The sequence below is a fragment of the Chiloscyllium punctatum genome, chromosome 4 (genome assembly GCF_047496795.1).
Source record: "Chiloscyllium punctatum isolate Juve2018m chromosome 4, sChiPun1.3, whole genome shotgun sequence".
NCBI classification, from domain to species: domain Eukaryota; kingdom Metazoa; phylum Chordata; class Chondrichthyes; order Orectolobiformes; family Hemiscylliidae; genus Chiloscyllium; species Chiloscyllium punctatum.
In genome coordinates this window covers 76,085,195-76,106,503 of record NC_092742.1, presented here as the reverse complement: position 1 = coordinate 76,106,503, position 21,309 = coordinate 76,085,195, and the positions used below count along the sequence as shown (strand labels likewise).

The 21,309-nt window shown below is 38.4% G+C and overlaps 1 protein-coding gene across 4 annotated transcripts in view; it reads left to right on the top strand.

Annotated features, from left to right (window-relative positions):
* Positions 1-21,309, top strand: part of fmn1 (formin 1) — a 373,616-nt gene that overhangs the window by 185,888 nt on the left and 166,419 nt on the right. For all 4 annotated transcript variants that reach the window (XM_072569057.1, XM_072569058.1, XM_072569056.1 and 1 more), the window contains 2 exons: positions 13,111-13,198; positions 17,777-17,838. In XM_072569057.1, the coding sequence (XP_072425158.1) occupies positions 13,111-13,198; positions 17,777-17,838 (150 nt within the window). The remainder of the gene's footprint in view (positions 1-13,110; positions 13,199-17,776; positions 17,839-21,309) is intronic.

Genomic DNA, 21,309 nt, shown 5'->3' with positions numbered 1-21,309 from the left:
GGAGGTAGTTTATGGCCTTGTGTTTCTTCAGAGCGGATGCCAGGGCAATAGCTGCTAACCTTCTACTGATGAGATATTGACAAGCTTGTTATCTCCCAGGCAAGGGCTAAGGGATTGTCTCTAAGCTGCATCCTTTAAAGGTGGCTTACTCAGTGAACAGCTGCTATCACATCTCCTTTAGCCACACCATTAGCTCATCACATTGCCACTGTCTCTGACCCACCAATTCTTTTGTCATTTAGTCTCTCCTGCCCTATCTGAATCTCAGATCTCTTTTCCGTTTTTGTTCCACCATCCCATTCCGCTCCTTAACTCACCCAACTCACCTCCTTCACTGTTCACTTGTTTGAAATTTATTATGGTTCTAGCCTTTTCCAGTTCTGAGAAAAGGTCAGCAGCATAAAAAATGAACTATTTTTCTCTCTCTCTACAGATGTTGCCAGACCTGCAGAATATTTCCAGCATTCTCATTTCAGTTTCTTTTTATAGCTGCAATACTTTGCTTCCCAATGGGTTTACTTTAAGATGATACCTGTGAGTTATTGTTGTCAAGCGAGTGAGATAGTACAGGATGCCCTGAGCCAGAATGTGTTGTGGAGCTTTATTTACAGAACCTGATATTTTAAGAGATTGTAGAATATATTGATGTCTAGTGTGGGCAAGGAAAAATGAGAGGACTAAATTCCCTAACCAACCACCATCAATATATTTAACTTTGCCAGAAACTTGGATACTCTGGCTAAATCAAAAATGGAGGTATTGTTTTTAAAGTGTGCGTGTCTTACAGAAGAGCATGTAAATATTTTCATAAATTTAATTTGCACACTTGAAATATGTTTTTGTGTGAGCTACTTTAAAATATAACCAAAATTATTTCTGAGTAACTATTTGTCACCATTTTTGCACGTCACATTGCACGTTACAAATATGGAAAGAATTCCAAGTATATATTTAGTTATGTATCACCGTTAAATTACATTTTCTCCTCTTAATCCATCATCATTGCTTAATTTATGTGTCAACTGCCAACCACATATTTGAGTGGTTGCAATGCTTTGGCATTACTCCAACTTCTTAACTAGAGGTTAGATGTCGCCTATCAATAGTACTTGTGGAGTTTACAGTGTAGTCTGGTTTCTAAAGTATGCAACTCGTACCTCTGCCTGTCTCTTGATAGCAATGCAATTTTCTACAAACTTCACTGGATCAATCTTGATGGACTGTGTACAGACAAGTATCAAATATCTGAGTGTTGCTTCCCTTTCTTTACATACTTGAATTATATTATCAGATTGTTGTATATTTTAAACCCTGCTGATTCCACTTAATGAATACAAGAAATGGATGCAATGGCCTTGTTGCCTGCAATATTATCATTTTTATATGATAATACATGGTTTTCGCAAAACAGTGAGTTAACAACTATGGAATTCTGACTCATTTAAGTAATTCAAACAAATGAATATATAGCAGTTATAAGTTTTTACCCTTTTAATGGCATTCCTCTTTCATAGTTTGGTGTGAGCTTTCATTAAGTTTTCATATTTAGTTAACCAAGAAAATTTCAAGGTGAGCAACTAAATACAGGAAGGACTGTGAAGGGTCAGAATTAAGGACATAAATTCAATGTCACATCAGATACAGAGAGGGAAAAATAATTGGATAATAGAGTTGAAGAAAATAATTAGGAAACATAAGAAGCAAAGTTTTAAAATTTGACATCTTTAAAACCTCCCTAAAAAAATTCAAAATCTGGATGAATGAGAATCCACACACCCAAACACTTTCAGTAACAGAGAGGTTCATTTCCTGTGCTTTATAATTAGCTTGTCATTAAAAGCATACTTGCGATTTCAGTGGCAAGATTTAACTTCGTGTAGTGAATACTGCAAGTTTATACAGCAAAATGCCACAGGTTTCCAAGTAAAACAGGGAGACTGAGGAAGAGGTGCTATTTTGTGAGACTAGTGTGAGAGCAACGCCTCATACATTTTGAATATTTACATTTAATAGTGTTTCTACTCTTTGCCTGAAGTTGGTGCACTGTTTACCCACAGTCAGAGGTATACACTATTTAATGTGTCATTATTTTTACAGCAACCTCTAACACAATAAATTAGAAATAGTTTAGTAAGGAGATGATTGCTTAAAATTGAAGATGTTAATTTAGGGGGATATCATTGGTGGGCAATGATGTTACTTTAAGTTAAATTATGTTGAGTTTTAGTTAACACAAATTAGCTAGTAGAGCACAAAAAGTACCGGTTGAGACTTTTTGAAAATCCACACGACTTTAAAATGAATTACAGGCTTATCAAGCAAATATATCAGCTTATAATCAGAGTCCAATTAAGCATGAGTAAATCAAAAAATCACATTTAGATAACAGGTGAGCTGCATATAAAACCACATAATGTAGGCAAATAATTCTTTCACACGACAATGGCAATTTATTTCTTTCTCGGTTTTCTTAATTAATCTACTGGAGATCCACAAAACACCTTCCACTTACACGCTCACAGGTACAATTTCATGAGAAAGCTGGTCCATCTTGTTTCAGCAGATGATATAAGAGATCTGGTGTAAGTGTGGAAGTCAACGCGTGCTGTCTCATTAAATAGTGTACGTGGGCCTCACTGGAAAATGAATCATTTTTATTATAAAGTTTATATTGACCACCTTCTTTAATTGATCAATTGCAGACCGGGGAGCATATTCCACTCTTTCTTCCCCCCAACCCCCACACCCCTAAACTTTGATTGGAAACTTGACACCATTTTCCAACGAAGTGGCGTTCATATGAGGTAGAGATGTGGGACTCCGACAACTTGTACAAATAACTTGTCCCTGCCATCCGCACCCTTGATCTTATTTTGACATGTTCAGCAAAAAGGCATACTGTAGAATAACTTTCCAGGTTGGGTCGTGAGTCAATTAAATTTGGGCCTTTTTTATTTTAGTGCCAAAGTGAGATCATTCATATGAGTAAAGCAATTAAATGATTATTTATACATGAATATTGTAGGTTTATTTATTTTCTGGAACTAATGCCAGTGTTGTTTTCAAATTTTGAGGGATGCACATATTGAATTTAAGTTTGCTTTGTATGTTGTTTTCTTTTTATTAAACATTATGAATATATTGTATAGAATGATATTGGGTAGATATTTATCAACAAAGGCAAAAGTGAGGACTGCAGATACTGGAGATTAGAGTCAAGAATGTGGTGCTGGAAAAGTACAGCAGGTCAGGCAGCATCGAAGGAGCAGGAAAATTGACACTTTGGGCACAAGCCCTTCATCAGGATATCAACATAGACAGACTTAGTTTCTGGTTTATATCTGTTGTTTCATATTTGATGGTTCTAAAAATAGAATTATCATTCTCAGTTTGTCCTGTTTAGATATAATTGTAATAACTATGCTGTGGAGATATAAGGTATATTAATTGAAGTTACTCTTTTAAAAATTAACTCATGAACATGTAATGTCTCATATTACATTCCTGTCTTTCCTCTGCTGTATTTGTGCCCCTGCTGCAGTCAGGAACAGAAGCATTTCATACAACTGCCTTAAACATTTCCCAAGTTATGTTGTCAGACATAACTGGTGGAATTATAGTGTGGCATGACTAATATGGACTAACATTTTTTCTCACATTGTGCAACACATTTAATTACCTAAATTCAACTCACTGAGACCCTAATGCAAGTGTTTATTGAAAGGAAGCATGCAAAATGGGCAAATAGTGGAAAATCTATTATAGCATGTAATGAAAGTATGTATACACATAAATTTTGGTATAGCTAGCAGCATTTAAGCATGAGAGGTTTCTTGAATCCCTGTGGGAATCTGTAGGAAGTACTTTGTGTTTGAGTTATGGAAATCATTCTTTTTCTGGCTGGCACTAGGGCTTGTACATAGAAAAATTCCAAGTTAAAGCTCAAGATATAATGGCTTCATTTATTGATGTAGGAATGCAAATCCAAAATTATCAAGCACTACTTTAATATATGCAACAAAAGTTTAAATTTATTAGTCACATTTGATGTACGTTAGCCAAATGATTATCATATCAAAGTCTTTAAAGGTAATAACTTTTCTGTTGTCTTTTTCTTTGGAACAGTTTGAAGTAATTAATAACACATGTTTTTATTTGAAGTCTAATGTAAATTGTGCTCTTTTCAGACGTAATTTTCAAAGGTTAGTTTCACAATGTAAAATTGGGAAGCTAGACATGTCACTGCATTTTCTACTTGGATCTTGGAATGAACCCCCATCCTTCTTACGCATACTTTAAAAATGTATTATCAACCAGAGTTTAATGCTTTTTACAGAACTGTGGTTGGTACGGGAAGTGAGATAGAATGAAAAACCACATGAGAAGTATAGTACTTGACATTTATTCTTAAGTTTTATGTTTCAAGATTCATGGCTTCTAAGCAAAGAAAATTAAAATGCTCTATAGTGGTGCAGAATTATCATAGTGAAAAAAGCCATGTCAGTACATTAGCTGAAATAATTATGTTTGCACCTTAACTTTTTTTTTAGCTATTTAGTCTAAAAAAGTTATCATTGAATAATCTTAATCTATTTAATGTTATTAAGATGCATTGATAGCCATGCTTTGAATCTGAGGGCAGTTACAACTTCATGTAATAATGGAAAACATTATCTTCTGTTTTGCTAATGATGTGCTTTGCACTGCTACAATAACAAATGTTTAAAATATTTGTTGCAGTACTAAGCGTTACTCCAAGTGGTTTTTTTAAACAAACAGTTTAATATCATTTCTGTGTTTATTATTTCTTTCAATGCCAGATTAGGCTATAAAGGACTGTAAACATATTTTCCTGTGTAATTAATACCACTTCAATCCTTCATTGAAAGTTAAGTATGTTAACTTGTATTTCATTGATTACAGTTTTTTAATCTAAATTTTATCTGTGTAATCTCATGGCCTCAAGCAAGGCATATCTAATAGGATAGTGACAACCTAGGCATTTGCCCCAAAATGAGGTCAAACGGAAGGTCATTAAAAGGTGTACAAATTACATACAGTTAAAGACTGCAATTATCTCTTTGAAAACTTATTCTGTTGCCAAGTATGGAAATTCAGCAAGCAAATGTGCAGTTTTCAGTGATGACTATTCAAAACTACTTCAGGGTTGCTTTGATGCAAGACTGAACTTATAAGTAAAGGTACTTGATAGTATTTGATATAAAGATGTACTTTTTCTAAAGTCTGCATTGGCAGAATTTGTGGCTTTCAGTTTTGCAAATTATTGATTCTTATGTCCACCATCATTTGAAATATGAATTTCACTTCTGAATGTGTCATTTCACTTGGGTGTACAAGATATGCTTTCAGCCCATGGTTTTGTTTGGAATTTATTCCTCAATTGCATAAATAGGGGTATTTCCAGTAATGCACACATTCCAGAAAGAGTTTTTTTCAAAAAAAAGAACAATCTCAAGAAATGGATGAATAACTTTGGTTTTGCTGTTCCTATGACCAATCCGTCAAGTTACTGTATCGATAGACATCAGGGTCAATGTTCTTATCACTCCTTTTGTTCTCAATTTGTTCAGCCTCCAAATTTCATTCCTGTGTTCAACTTTTTGATTTTGTCTTAATGGACTAATATCTAGCAATGTTTTCTTTTACAATCCACTTCCTAATAAAGATACAGGTGATTAACTGTCTCTATGCTTTATATCAAAAACTGTTCTGCCTGGTACATTGCATTGTATAATACTATGTGCTAAAACTTAACCCCTTTCTGCTAATCTCTGCTACGAAGACTTTATAGGAACTCTTGTGGATTTCACATGATTGTGCATCCATTAATTTAAATTATAATTGCAATGTTGTGATATTGAAAAAAGCTAAGGAAGTACAGAGTTTTAGTTCTTACAGTCTTTAAAAAGAACTAGCAAATTAAAGGTTGTTAGACTGGCTGGAGAATGAGTATTCCTCCCAGACCCATTGGCCTACTCTATCCCTGTAACCTTGCCTTCCCCATGGCTAGTCCACTTAATCTGCACATCTTTAGACTGTGGGAGGAAACCCATGCAGACATGGGGAGAACATGCAGGCGCCACACAGACAGTCGCCCGAAGGTAGAATTGTACCCTGATTTCTGGCACAGTGGGGTGGCAGTGCTAACCACATAGCCACCATGCCTGCCTTTGCACTCCGACCTCCTGGCCACTGCTCAGCAGTTTACAGCAGTGCAGATGAAATGAGGCCTTTAATTGCCACTTAATTGGACATTAAGGAGCTCTATAGGCCTATAGTATGATTAGCCTAGTTGGCACCTTACCCAACCCATGTATCATGGGTAATGGTTCAGGGCCAGGGAGGAAGGACCTGGGCTGATCACCTGATATATTTTATGTACACACCCAAGCCACTGACGGAACAAAGAGGCATAAAATTCAGCCCTATGATTCCATTGATTAAACATCTGGAAATGGCTGTTAAAAGTGCTAATTATCAACACACCATAAATTTGTAAAGTCACTAACATCCCAGATCCAGTTAGAGAATTGCTATGGATTAGTCCTCCAAATGTATGTAATATTTGTTGTCTGGGTTAGTAAATCTTGTAAACAAAGTCATTCTCTTTTTAAAGAAAGGTATCCAGGTCTTGGAAATACTAAAGTACATCATGGATAAGGAACTTCAGTTGAATGGAAAGCTTGGAAAAGCTGGGAGTGTTCTCTCCACAGCAAAAAAAAACAAATGTTTAGTTTATGAAAGATTATTAGAGAGCAAGAGAGAAACTATTTTCTCAATCAAGTGTATCCGTAACCAGAAGCCTGAGATTGAAAGTAATTGCCTACGGAACAGAACTGGAAATGGGAAGTAATGTTTTCACACAAAGTTAATAAGATCTGGAAGCAGCTGTAATGTATGGACTTTGCAAAGAGGATGGATATTTACTTGATATATACTCAAATAACAAGGAAAAAGACATGAATATGGAATGATATTAGACTTTGAGTGTGATGATAGGTTGAATAATCTTTAAGGCGGTAGAATCCTATGGTTCTAATGGTTTAGGGTGAGAAGAGAAAGATTTAAAAGTGACTTAAGGGGTAAATATTTCACACAGCGGGGGTGGCGCATTTATGGAATGAGCTGCCAGAGGAAGTGGAGGAGGGTGGTACAATTACAGCATTTAAAAGGCATCGGGATGGGTATATGAATAGGAAGGGTTTAGAAGGATATGGGTTAAGTGCTAGCAAATGGGACAAGGTAAATTTAGGACATCTGGTCGGCATGGATGAGTTGGTCCCAGCAAAAGGAAAGGTCTTCGATGGGGGGCCATAGCTGCAAATGACTTCTATTGGTGAAGGTGGCAGAGTCTAAACATGTTTTAACTTTTCTTTATTGTTTTAAGTCTGTTTCCATGCTGTACATCTCTATGATTCTATGATGCTAAATGTGACGTGTTGCTCCAACAATTGTCCCAGCAACATTCCATGGTTTAGCTTACTATAAAGAACACCTTCAACTTCCACTTAATGCTTGCTTCTCATACATTAGTCCTTTCACTTTTCTTAAAGGGCAAAAGAAAACCTAAAAATGAAGGAAACAGAAAGTCAGTCAGTTGGACCTGAAATTCACAGACTAGCTGTAACATCCCTGTGACTCTGTAGCCTGTCAGTAGGTGCAGTTACTCAGATTGATCTGTTTTGAGCAGTGGCCTTAAAGGGGCAACTCGAATTTGCAGTTAAACCTCAGTTTCACACCAATTGCAGGACAATCAGTTGATACACATGTGACTTTAAAATGTTTCTCACATGAAGTGGCCTTGTGCTAGATTTTACAGGCCCAAATCTGCTCGCCCACCTCCACCAACCCCCCCACCCCCACCGTCCGGGAATTTTAAGTACAGGATACTGACCCAGGTGGCAATACAGCATCATCATGCCAGAAACATAAAACAGAAATTGCTGGAAAAACTCGGCAGCATCTGTGGAAAGAAAGCAAAGTCCAGTAACCTTTCATCAGAACTGACGGTGGCTAGGAAAAGGCTACTATTCACCCAGAAGATGGGGTCAGTGGGCAGGAGGGAGCAATAAACTGTAGGTGGATATGCAGCCCCAAAGAGAAAGAACAATTACTCAGAAAGAACAATTAATGGGTGGCACAGTAGCTCAGTAGTTAGCACTGCTGCCTTACAGCACCAGAGTCCTAGATTCGATTCCAGCCTCGGACAACTGTCTGTCTGGCATTTGCATATTCTCCTTGTGTCTGCGTAGGTTTCCTCCCACAGACCAAAGATGAGCAGGTGACTTGTCCATGGTAAATTGCCCATAGTGTTAGGTGCATTAGTCAGAGGGAAATGGGTCTGGATGGGTTACTCTTTGGAGGGTTGGTGTGGACTTGTTGGGCCAAAGGGCCTGTTTCCACACTGCAGGGAATCTAATCTAAAAACAACAATCGGATAGACAAAGGAATGGGTAAAGGTCAGCCTGGAAGAATGAATGGCTGCTAATGGGGACCATTAGTGGCTGACACTGTATTTTGTGTGATAGCAGCTCATGTGGAAACAAGGCCTGGTATGGAGATGCGCTAGGGGAAAGACACACAAGGGAAGGTGCTCAAACCTTAAAAATGTTGAACTTGATAATAGGTCCAGAAGGCTATAGAGTGCCCAAACAGAAAATGAGGTGCTGTTCTTCCAGCTTGCGACCAGCTTGACTGCAGCAATCCTGAGACAGAGATGTTGGCCAGGGTATATGAAGCAGTAGGCACCTGGAAGCTCAGGGTCATTTTTGTCAGTGATGATGATGCCATCATGATGCTAGGCTCTGTCATGAGCACATGCTAACATCTGTAGACCACCTGATATTTTTGAAACACCCCAGTAGGAAACAATTGAACTGGTTAAAGAGTCCTTGAATGCAATTTTTCATCATTTTTGTTGAGATGAAAAAGTTTGGTTCTGTTTTATGGCAGATATAATGAGATGTATAAGAGGGGGGGAGGAAGATGCCTTGATGTTTTTTTTAGAAATAGATTGATTTTATTCACAAGGGCCCTTGTCAAGGGTGACTAGGGATGGCCAGCCAGTGAACCTCACATCCCATGAGTGAAATGAAAGCAAAAGGAAAGGTCTTCGATGGGGGCCATAGCTGCAAATGACTTCTATTGGTGAAGGTGGCAGAGTCTTAACATGTTTTAACTTTTCTTTATTGTTTTAAGTCTGCCATTAGGAGAAAGAGAGATTGAGAGAGCAGGGAACTTTTATATATGTAGCTGACTTGCTGTTCATTGTATAACACTTCAGCTACACAATATCTTACCCCACAGGGTAAAAGCACATGAAAAGTGAACGTTGACACTTGGAACTGACTGTACTGGAGCACCATTTTGAGGTGTACAGGACATGTCAGACCCATGTGTCTCATTCACAACTTTTATGAGTTTTTCCGTCTGGGAGCTTAGATTCCTTAGCCTCCTTTGCACTGCTAACTTGGCTGCTTTGTCACTGAGGCACTGCTAACTGCGATCCAATGTTTGATTCATGCAATGTGAGATAGAGAGACACAAGTGAGCTGACCACACTCACTCCACCTCCCCTACTCTATTGATACACATAAAATATAGCTCCACAATTTGCTCTCGGGATTGCCTATATCTGACAAATAGGTTAAAGTTCACTTTTACACTGTATTGTTTCTTTTCAGTCTAACAAATTTTGACAGATAACTAATACACATGAAAATGAGCCAGAAGAAAATAAAGTTTAAACAAAACAGTCCACTATGAAGTACCTTGCATGAAACATGTATTTCATATTTGTTTGGAGACATAACCTTTTCAAACACACTGTATCTGTCTATACTACTTTCAGAGCTATCTCAAACTCTTTACATTCTCCCCATTATGTTTTCTCTCTCTACCCTCTCAAATCTGAGGCACAAAACCTTGTGACTGACAAATGACAACTGAAAATACTATCCATTGCAAGGTTCGTTTTGATGATATTAAGTGTTTACTGCTGTTGAGTTTCCTCTCCTAAATCTTCCCACTATTGCATGATCAACTTGGAGAACTCCTGGCTTCTTTTCTAATAGTTTCTTGCCTCCTTCAAACCTCCTTCCTCATCTCTCCCCATCCACCCTATCACCTATTATCTCCAGCAACAAATGTGAGGAACTGTTTTGCTTTTGTAATAAAGTGTCCTTTTCTTTTCTGCCCCTGACCTCAAGTCCTCTAACTGTAGGATTTTTGACTTCCCAACTCTGAAGTTCCTTACCTTTCTGATTCTTGTGCTCTCCATCAGACCTGTTTCTAACTTCCTCAGTCTATTCCTATTCTCTACCTAAAAGCTCAACTCGCTTGTTTGGCCCATGCTGGTAGATGTTAGAAATAGTTATCTGTCCGTGGGCACTGTCTCTCATCATTTCAGCTATTATCAATTTCTCCAAAAGTCCCTCCTTGACCGTTTTAATGTGGTCACTTACTGCCAGCATCCATTTTCTCTCTTAAGCCATCATTCTATATATAATCTGTATAATACCTCCATATTATCTGCAACTCATTTGAAAGTCTGCATTCCAAGTTCTGCTTCTACCTGACAAAAAATCCAATCAAAGTCATGGACACAGTCTCCAGTTGCTATAATATTTCATTCCCTCTTATTCACCTAGACTTTTTCTCAACATTCGATATCGTTGACTACACATTGCTCCTTCTATGTCATTCATTTGTTTTACAGCTCCATGTGCATCACTCATTAATTCCGACTCTCTGCAACTTCAGCTTTCGTTTCCCTGAAACTCTCCTAAGTGCCTTTGTCACTTCTAGACAGGACTATTTCAAATTCCTCCTTATCGACCTCCCAGGCTCTTGCTTGTACAAAGCTCTTCTGCGGATATTCTTTACCATATTTTATCCTATGTTCCCTTAACTCCTATTCTCACTGGCCTACTTAGACTTTTGGCTCCTATTAGAATTTGCAAATATTTGACACCCTAACCTGCCTTGTGACAATGACTTCAACCAACCCTTCACCTGCCTTCGAGTTTGGTACGTTATTCCATACACCCAACCTTTACAATCACACTGTGCTTCTCACTTTTGCTTCACCATTGGTGTTGGGGTCTTTAACTGCCTAAGTTCTACCCATTTAATGCCATAATAAAACTTCTCTACATGCTGAACTTATTTTTTTATTCCCTTTCTTTAGAAGCAATCTTTTGATCAGTGTTTAGTTCTACTATAATATCTTGGCATGTTTGGCTCTGCATCAGTACATTAATTGTATTTAATGACTTGGATTATATTTTAATGAGCTAAGGAAATGAAATTTGTTGTAGATTTTCTGATATGTGACAGATAATCTAAAATAAGTATCTATCTGTTAATATCATCTCCATATATTGGACACACAGCCATGCATGCTATAAAGTGACTTGTAAGAATAATTACAGGCACTTATTTGAATTGACATATAACTATCATATATAGATTGGGTTGTTTATTCATAGAGTATTAACACTGTAAAACTGTTGCTGAAATATGCATCCATTGCTGCCGGGCACGACAAGCACCTTACACAAGTGCCTGTTGTTTGCCCAGTATATGTGGGCCATTAAATAACAGGGCCAATACAAACCTGATCCAACCCCCTAGAATTACAGTTGTTCAGACATGTACATTTTCCCTCAAAGATATACTATATTCATTTGTAAAATACCTTACTGACACTCATCCATCTGCACCAGCAGCAGATGACTATCCGGATTGTCACCCATCTTCTGCCCGCATCCTTCCTGATGGTCTCAGCAAGACATTCTGTGCAACAGATGAGCAACTTAGTGAAGACAGGGTCTTTCAACTTGAAAATTACACAGAAGCTGCAACAAAACATGTCTACATCCAACCTTTTTCACTATTACCTGTCTTAATATGATTGTTGTAGTTACATATAAATAGATTGCGGGTCAGGCATAAAGCCTGAAGGCAAAACATTTCAAATTGAAATTGACAATAAATGTGCAACAGAAATATATAGTTCTCTTTGCACCATTTCCACTCTGAGGTACAGAGCACAATACTCTTGATATTACATGCATTGTCAGATAAACAGTTCAAGGCGTTCTACAGATTTGAGCCTTTTAATCTGCTATGTCTGTAAAGCCTTTAAACAGTAACCTTGTCCCATTGTCCCACTGCACCTCTGTGAAGGCTGCCTCATGCTTTGTAGCCCGTGGTTCCGGACTTTGGAATGTAACAATCTGCAGCATTTCGAGAAGGATAACTCTTGCACTAAAAACACCAAGTTTAGGTTAGATAAAAGAACTTCTTTCACTGCATTGATGGTCTTCCAGCACAGTTGATGTTTTTCCAAGTATACCTCCCTGTGAACAACCCATAGAATAGAGAATTCTGTGTCGCAGAGCTGCTTTGGATAATTTTTGAGAAAAACTATTGCTTCTCTCTCCAGACCTTCCTTGTAAAGGCACATGGGATATATTGTAATAGACTCTTCCTCATCACATCTGAATGTCTTTTAATTATTGTAACTGTACCTGCATTTACCACTTCCTCTGGTAGTTCATTCCACATACAAACCAAAAGTGTGAACTTGTCCACCTTGGCCGGAAAAATCAAAAAGCAGTATGGTATTTGAATGGGAAGAGATTTGACTGAGTTCCCTGAGAACATGGTTCATTCTCCTTATTGTAAAACATTGAGACCGTTAGTCATGTTGTCATTGTTGCTCTGCCTGAGATCAACTAATTAATTCAACCATTTCCAAAACCCTTTCAGTGCTTTTTAATGCACATCATGCTTATGTGAATTTCATTCTTATTGGTATTTTGCTATCGGAAAGAATTAAATATTCTTTTGGAAAGCACCAGAAAAAGTTTGGAAAGCACCAGAAAGAAACGTATCACTGCTACATGGTGTGGCCTAAATATTATGCTAATGTCTCACTCTGGAGGTGACTGTTAATACCTTCATCATAACTAGCAATAAGCAACTAGTACAGTTTTACAACATTGCATGCATGCCAAGAATAATTTTATATTAATGTTCTTCAGTATCAAATACTTTTATTCAATGTTTGCATTTCAATTGCAGATTGTAAAGTTACTGGATGGCAAACGTTCTCAGGCTGTGGGAATTTTCATATCAAGTCTACATCTAGAAATGAAAGACATTCAACAAGGTATGCTTTGGGTGCTTGAGCAAAATGTACAAGCCTATTTAATAGTTTATAAATGAAGGATCCCAGCAACGTAATGTTATGTGACGTTAGTTTGTGTTGAATGAAGGCAGATCAGAGACAGTGGCATCCTATTAAGAGCAACTAAATGCACTTCTCAGATTTAAGTGGAGATCGTGGACCAATAGATTCCTGACCAGTGACAACTGATGTTGTTGACGCAAAGTGCCTCTCCATTATAGATGCTACCTGCTGCATGAAGATAGAAGGGATTTTACAAGACTATAGATTTGAGAAGCATAAACCAGAGCGTGGGCTGTTTATAGAGGCTATGGAGTATTGATCAGGATATGTATAGCTGGTGGTCCATCCGGAGGGTATTAGATTGGAGCACCTGTTGGTTGAGCTTGAGGGGTGAACATTATTGTTTTAAATCTAAGCAGTCAGTGAAAGAGTTAAAATCATATCTAGGGTGATTGCAAGCCTAATGCTGTTGGAAACATGAGCATTGAAGGAATGATGCCTATTGAATGCCAGTCAGCTGTTGAAGATTTGACAGGTTAACATAGCGTCTGTTGCTCAGCAAATCACAGGTGTCCGGGTCTTCAGTAGCTGCTGGCCAATAAGCAGGCAGCAGCTTCTGGGTCCCAAGAACTGCAGTTGAGGCCTGTTCTTTGTAGAATCCAGAGAATAAGTAATTTTTTTTACTTGTCACTGAAATAACTCCACAGTGGTCAGTATCCCATCATCAAGTCACCCTTTATTTACACATGAAGGGTCCTTGACGCTGATCCAGTTCCCTCAGAGTCAGCTCTCAGAGTGAACAGAATATTTGACATTCCTGTTTATATCTGTCAGCCAGGGCTCCCTAATTGGACCAGGTTAACAACTCCAATCAGGGAATTCATATTCTGAGGTCTACCTGTATGACCTCATTATAATCACTCTTGTCACTTTTTGGGGGAATGTAGGTTGAAGGCAAGAGCAGGGGGACAGGGTTGCCTGTGGAGGGTAGCACCTGACTCCTCCGCCAATAGCTCCAATTGTCTCAAGATTGAGAAAGCCCCAAGGCCATCATGCAAGTCACTCCACTTTCCCATCAGGAAACTAGACACCTACTGGGAAGGCAGCTGATCAGTGTTATGGTTCACTGAGGTAGTACACTAGAAAGTGAGTCCCTTCCCAGAGTTGTCACCAAACCCAGATTGATGGAAGCCATGGACTGTGTTTCTGTATTGAACCAGGAGAAAGTGAGGACTGCAGGTGCTGGAGATCAGAGCTAAAAATGTGTTGCTGGAAAAGCGCAGCAGGTCAGGCAGCATCCAAGGAGCAGGAGAATCAATGAAACGTCAATTCTCCTGCTCCTTGGATGCTGCCTGACCTGCTGCGCTTTTCCAGCAACACATTTTCGTTTCTATGTTGAACCATCAACATATAATAACTACTAATGAAAGCTATAATCCCATTATAAACTCCCCTTCTCTCTCTCTCTCTCTCTCCCTCTCTCTCTCTCTCCCTCTCTCACACTCACACACACACAGAGAAAAAAACTGGAAAGATAGTTCAGTAGTTTTTGTTCCTAGGTTTTCTGCTGGCCAGCGTGTTGCTTCAGTCATTGTTCTCTGGATGCTTCCACTAGTTGGTAAGAGACACAGGCAGCATCTACACCTTGTGAATGAAATGCCAGAGAAAGTCCTGGTGGCCTTTGTATTTTCCTGTGCTAACTGTCCAAATTCCCTGGCAAATTCCCTGGCAGCAGTAATCTATAATGTCTAATGATAGCATCTGTTCATAGCAGTGCCTAGCAATTTAGCATTGCTATCTCTTTATGACATTTAACACTCCACAGATCCAGTGAGCTTTCTATTTAAGGTCCTTTAATCCCCTGCTGAGCCAGGGGTTTACCTAAATACAGTTTCTAGGTTTTTTTTGTGGAATACCTAATGGGTTTCCATGCATTGCATTTCTCAGTATTAACAGCATTTAATCTATATAACTGATTTCTCTGGCAGTGTTTGGGCACTACATCTGGTCATATGTTATTATCTTATTTATGAGCAGTCTGAATTTGGAGAGGGCTTAAAATCCAATCATTGAATTTTCATTCCTGGCTTCTAATTTTCTATTTCTACCACTAAAGAAATATCCAATTCTTGAATTCAAGATAAGCATCATGTATAGTAGTCCATTCTCTTAGTCTGGCAGAAAATATTGCATTGCACGTTTTATGTGTTCCAACATGTGCCTTGTCATTTTAACAGTTGTACCTTTGATTTCAACACTACTAAGGAAAAAGTTTTGAATACCTACAATCTGCATTGTGTTATATAAATCTAGAATTAACTTATATGGATACTGATCATTGTTATTTGCTTTGGAACAAAACTACAACACTATAGTTTTCTTGACTTCTTGCATTTGTTCCTTTCTATTGGAAAACAGCAAGTTAATAGGAAAATGGAGTCACATTTATCATTCAATGTATTTGACTTTGGTCTTGCAGCATTTGCTTGCACTATGAACAATTGAATCAGCCACCTTTTTTTTTTACTAAGCTACTCAGAGAGCTTAAAAGACAGAAAATGTTAAAAAAATTATACATCAAAAGGCAGGGAGTCTGAGGTGACCACAATGCATCATGATATTATGCTGTTACATTTAAAGAACATTCAGATATTTCAACACTTTTGCTTTCTGCCCACCACTAACTCGACAGAAGTAAATACAAAGTGGCTGCTTTAACTTTAGGTCTGTGTTGCCAGCTAGCAAACAAAGGAGCCTGCTTTGTACCACAAGGCATGTCCATTGTGTTAGCATCAATTTTGGTGATTGTACTTTGGGTTCAATTTGAATACTGGGTTATGGTTTAAGGTTTCTTAGCATTAACTTTCACTGCACCCTGTTAGACCAGATTTGCTGACCCAACACTGAGCAAATCTATGAGCTTAAAAATATTTTCTTTGTTCTGAGTAACTTATAACATGTGTTCTTTTGAAATTGCCTTGAAGATCAAGGGATTTAGTCTGATGAACCTAGGCCAGATCTGGTGCCAGAACCATTTGCTCATGACTTTGTGGGGCATAGGGTTCTGCTAGTCTCTCAACTGTATGTCAATCCTATCATAATTGTGCATCACAAATTATACAGTTACTGTGGGCTAATGGAAAGTCAGTCAGACCAGGGACATCCTCCAGGGATTACTGTTTGGATGGCTGACATGTCCTATAAAGGTTGGCACAACAGGTCACGGAGTTAAGCCAAAAGGGATTTTATCACTATACTCATATTCCTCTTGCTAGCTGCCTTTGGTGACAGTCTCCTCTGAACTTTACAAATGAAAATATAATTTTGTTCTCCTCTGTTGCCACATGAAGCATAATCCCTCAGAAAGCTTTCCAGCTAGAAAAAAATAGATTGCATTTGAATGGTCCCAGAAAGTCTGAGGCAAGTGACTTTTGTGTAGTTGAATGATTTTTCTAAGTCACTAAATCAATAAAGAAAGACTTGGCAAAGGGGAGAAAAGCAGATTTTCCTTGCTGAATGTCAAAAGAAATAACAAACAAAAGAAGTGTTGCTTTGCTGCGGCTACCTGTGGAAAATATCTGAAAGAAAATGCTTCCAACAGAATCTACTTTGAATACAGCAGAATGACATATGAGCCTTTATGGATGGGCTAGGCTAAACGTCTTTCGAAAATAATTAAGTTTGTCTTCAGGCTCAGGATAGCATAAGTTCACACAATCAGTAAATTAATACAACCAAACCAAGAACATGTGGATTCCAAATACTCTATTCGTTTTATGTGTCACAGTACATGAATTTAGTAAGAAACTGTTTTAATGCGTGTGCCTGCTAGTTTGTTAAGTGCACGATGCTGATCTGTTTTTTGTCGTCAGTGACGGTTATTATAACCAAATGGGCACAATGCTACACTAATGATCTTTCTGTATATAAATTCTTGTTTTTGTGAGCGGACACCATAGTGGCACAGGAAAATGTTTGCCTTAAATTACCTCAAAATAGATTTCAAAAGCCAGACTTGGCTGAGCAACAGTTTTTTCTAGTTACAAGAATCCAATAAAATTACCAGTTCTTCACAGCATGTGTCTGCTTCCTTTCTATTTATCTTAAACTTTCAATAAAGTGGAAAATCTGAGCAGACAATGTATGTTTAGATTGCTAATAAGGATTTGTAACACATTAGATGGTGAACAGCCTGACAATGCAATTAAACATTTGTGGATGCAATTCCTCAGACTTTCTTGCAAGTGTTACATGTAATAACATTCAGAGCCAGAGAGAGTCTCACTTGAATCATTTTGATCTTGTAATACTAGCTGAATAAGTTTATCTGCAATTGAGACACTGCCATATTTGAGCAATCATTGTAGATGGGATGCACCAATTACAGGTCTTTAATACCCCACTTATTTCTGTAAAGCAAGTCATGTGGTTTAAAGCCATTGATATATTTATATGTATTTGTGTGTTTATGTGAACAATAAAGAAGATTTGAATTAACATAATCTAACATAACATTGATCTTTACAAGTTAATGTGTCATGTGCATTGTCATTTCAGCTATTTTATATCTGGACAACACTGTGGTGGATTTGGAAACACTTCAAGCATTGTATGACAATGTAAGTACTGACGCCATGCAAAGCACAAAAACTCATAAAAAAGAACTTCACTAATTCTTTAAAACATATTGTAAGAATTACTGGAATCCATTTAATATATTAGTCTATTATTCATTTTAGTTTGGTAATGGATACAATAACATTTTATACTATTTCCACCATTGGAAAGCAAGTGAACAGGAAGTGAACACTTCCTAGTAAATAAGTATTATCATTAAGCTTTTGAATTTACTAAGTTAAATAATTCTGCAGTATCAAATGTTTTGATCACAAATTTAAATGTTTTTATTTCTGGAGTCCTGTAAACTGAAAGGTTAGGAAGGATTGTTTGGGTGGGGGGAAGATGGGGATATCCTGTAGCTGCTGAGTTTAGCCACTAATGACTTTGCTGTTCTGAGCAATGCATTCTGCAGTGTGTGCACTGATGCTACCTACAGTTCAATGGAATAAATGCTATTAAGTGGCAAAACCTGAGATACGTGCTCCCATAGTACCATTTATTCCAGCAAAACAAGGGATGACTGTCATTTATTGTGAACATTACCTGCAATTGGTGGTAATGAAGTGGTCTCACTGCAAGGAAAGCTGAAGAATATGGAGTGCATTATCAGTAGGGCTAACACTTGGAGGAAGTCTCAACAACAGCTACAAGAAAGATCCAGAATCAAGCTACCATTGAAGTGTTCTCATCTGTTTAATAGTTTGCCTTTGTAGCTGCTGTCATTATACCATTTCCTTTGTCCTTCAGCAATCATTCTTTTTGTTCATTGCATATCCTCAAACCTCACTATACCTCCCTGCTCCAATAGCCAGTGAAGGACTTTAGATGTATAACCAGGTTTGTACTGTAGGAAACCTGACAGACAATTTGCACACAGCAAGCTCTCATGGGGGAGCGGGAGTTGTTGCATTGTCTTGGGATTGCAATCCAAAGACCCATGTAAGTGGTACAATAGACCTGGTTTCAAATCTCGCTGTGACAGCTGCTGCAATTTGAACTCAGCATTTGTAGCGTTGAGATAGAGTTGATTGGTTTGCTCAACATTTCCAGGAGCATTTTGTTGTGGATCTGAAGTCACATGTAGGCCAGATGAGGTCAGGCTGGCAGATATTCCTTGCATGTTCTGGATTGAAAGCCTGGTGTGGACTGGAGGCTAAGGCCAGTGTAGACTGGAAGCTAAGGTCAGTGTAGACTTGAGGCTAGGGCCAGTGTAGACTGGAAGCTAAGCCCGGTGTGGACTGGCGGCTAAGGCCAATGTAGATTGGAGGCTAAGGCCAGTGTAGACTGGAAGTTAAGCCTGGTGTGGACTGGAGGCTAAGGCCAGTGTAGACTGAAGGCTACGCCAGGTGTGGACTGGAAGCTAAGCCTGGTGTGGACTGGAAGCTAAGCCCGGTGTGGACTGGAAGCTAAGCCCGGTGTGGACTGGAGGCTAAGGCCAGTGTGGACTGGAGGCTACGCCAGGTGTGGACTGGAGGCTAAGGCCAGTGTAGACTGGAAGCTAAGCTCGGTGTGGACTGGAGGCTAAGCCCAGTGTGGACTGGGTTGGAAGGACTATTGTTCTGAACTTCCTATTTCTCTACTTTCTAATTGATTCCTACGATCTATAATTCTGGACTATTTATTTCTTTATTTTTCTAATTATTTTTCCTAAGAACTTGTACTGAACAATTTGTATCTATGAACTTTGTAAGATGATCATAAGTGATGACTTGTAAACATTTCACTGTACTCATTTGAGTACATATGATAATATGGCTAAATCAATTTGCTTCAACCCAATTCAATTTACCAACTCTTTGACCTGTTTTATAGTTGTCAGCTCTCCAATATCATTTTTTGATATTGTGAATATTTTCTGGCTTCTTCATGGTAAATGTCCACAAACCTCCCTTATTAAGTAATTGAGTTCATAAAGTTCACATTAAGTCTTGCATGTGGAACCAGTCAGCTGATATAATTTTATCAATTGATTGTACCCTAAGTTTTACGGGATCTCGTGGTACAGTGTTAATCTCTCTACCTCTGAACTAGGTGACACAGTTTCAGATCCCACTTGCCCCAGAGGTGTGTACCAACATCCTTGAACAAGTTAATTAGAAATATCTCCCTGGGTTTATTGGACCTTTCTGCTAATGCCAAGTTGCAAACTACAGTTTGTGTATCCCTAAACCATGTTGAAGGATGTTGGGTTACTTGTTCTCCACTGAATTTAGAGAATCAAATGTATGCTGCTGTCAATGACAGAAAAAGGGAGTGGCCAGTCTGTTACTCTATCTTCCATGTCAGATCATTGAACGTCTTCAGGCACAGCTCTGTAGGAATTATCTCTCTCTAAATGTAGTGCAGTAAGTCACCATTGCTCGTTTGGCAGCAAATCTGTGACGTCTCCCAAGAAGCACGAAGGGAGCAGATACATGGGATTGCCACCATTAGCAAGTTTCCCTGCAAGCCCAGGGCATTGGTGAGAGAACACCAGCAATACTGTCTACAGTTTTAGTCACCTTATTCAAGAAAGAATATAAATGCCTTAGAAGCACTTCAAAGAAGTGTTACTGAGCTGATACCTTTCTAGGGATTTTAATCTTGTGAAGGAAGACTTTTATCCATTGGAATTTAGAAGAATGAGAAATGATCTTCTTCAAAGTCATAGAATCCTGATGGTGCTTGACAGATTGGGTGTTGAAAAGGTATATACCCCTTTGTTGGAGTTACGATAATGAGGGGAACACAGTGTAAGTAAAGGGGGTTCTCCATTTCCAATGGAGATGAGGATATTCTTCTTCCAGAGGATTGAAACTCTTTGGAACTCTTTTTCCCAGAGAGCAGTTGAAGCAAGATCGCTGAGTATTTTTAAGACAGAGGTAGAATTACTATTGACTGACAGGGGATCAAATGTTATTGCAGGTGGGTGAAGTTGAACGTGGAGTTGAGGCCACAACCATCTCAGCCATGATCATATTGAGTGGGAGAAGCAGGATGGAGGGGCTAGATGGCCTCCTAACTTTTATATTGAAATAATGGTGATGCTGATAACTTCACTTTTATTCTTGCCATATCACATCACCTATGTGAAGTGAGATGCTGTATACACAGTGGAAAAAGAAACCGCTCGACTTTAATAGCATCCACTTACAACACATCGAATTAGAGATCAATTAATGATTGCATTGTTAAAGGCATCGTGTGCTATGTTTAAAGAAGGTACAGTCAGAAACTGCCCATTTAGGCTTTTAAATAGTGGTGGCACAGGACAGGTAAAAAGGATTCAACGGCTTTAGTGGAAACAGAAATAGAAAATGCCAGGATCATTCAGCAGGTCAGAAGGACCCTGATGGCAATGATAAACTTAGGAGATGTAGATTTGAAAGAAATTGAGGACATAAAGAGGGAAGATGGACAAAGTGAGTGATTATGGTGTTTCATTATGTAGAGGAGTAGTTTAGAGTAAATGGACAATTCTAATAAAAATT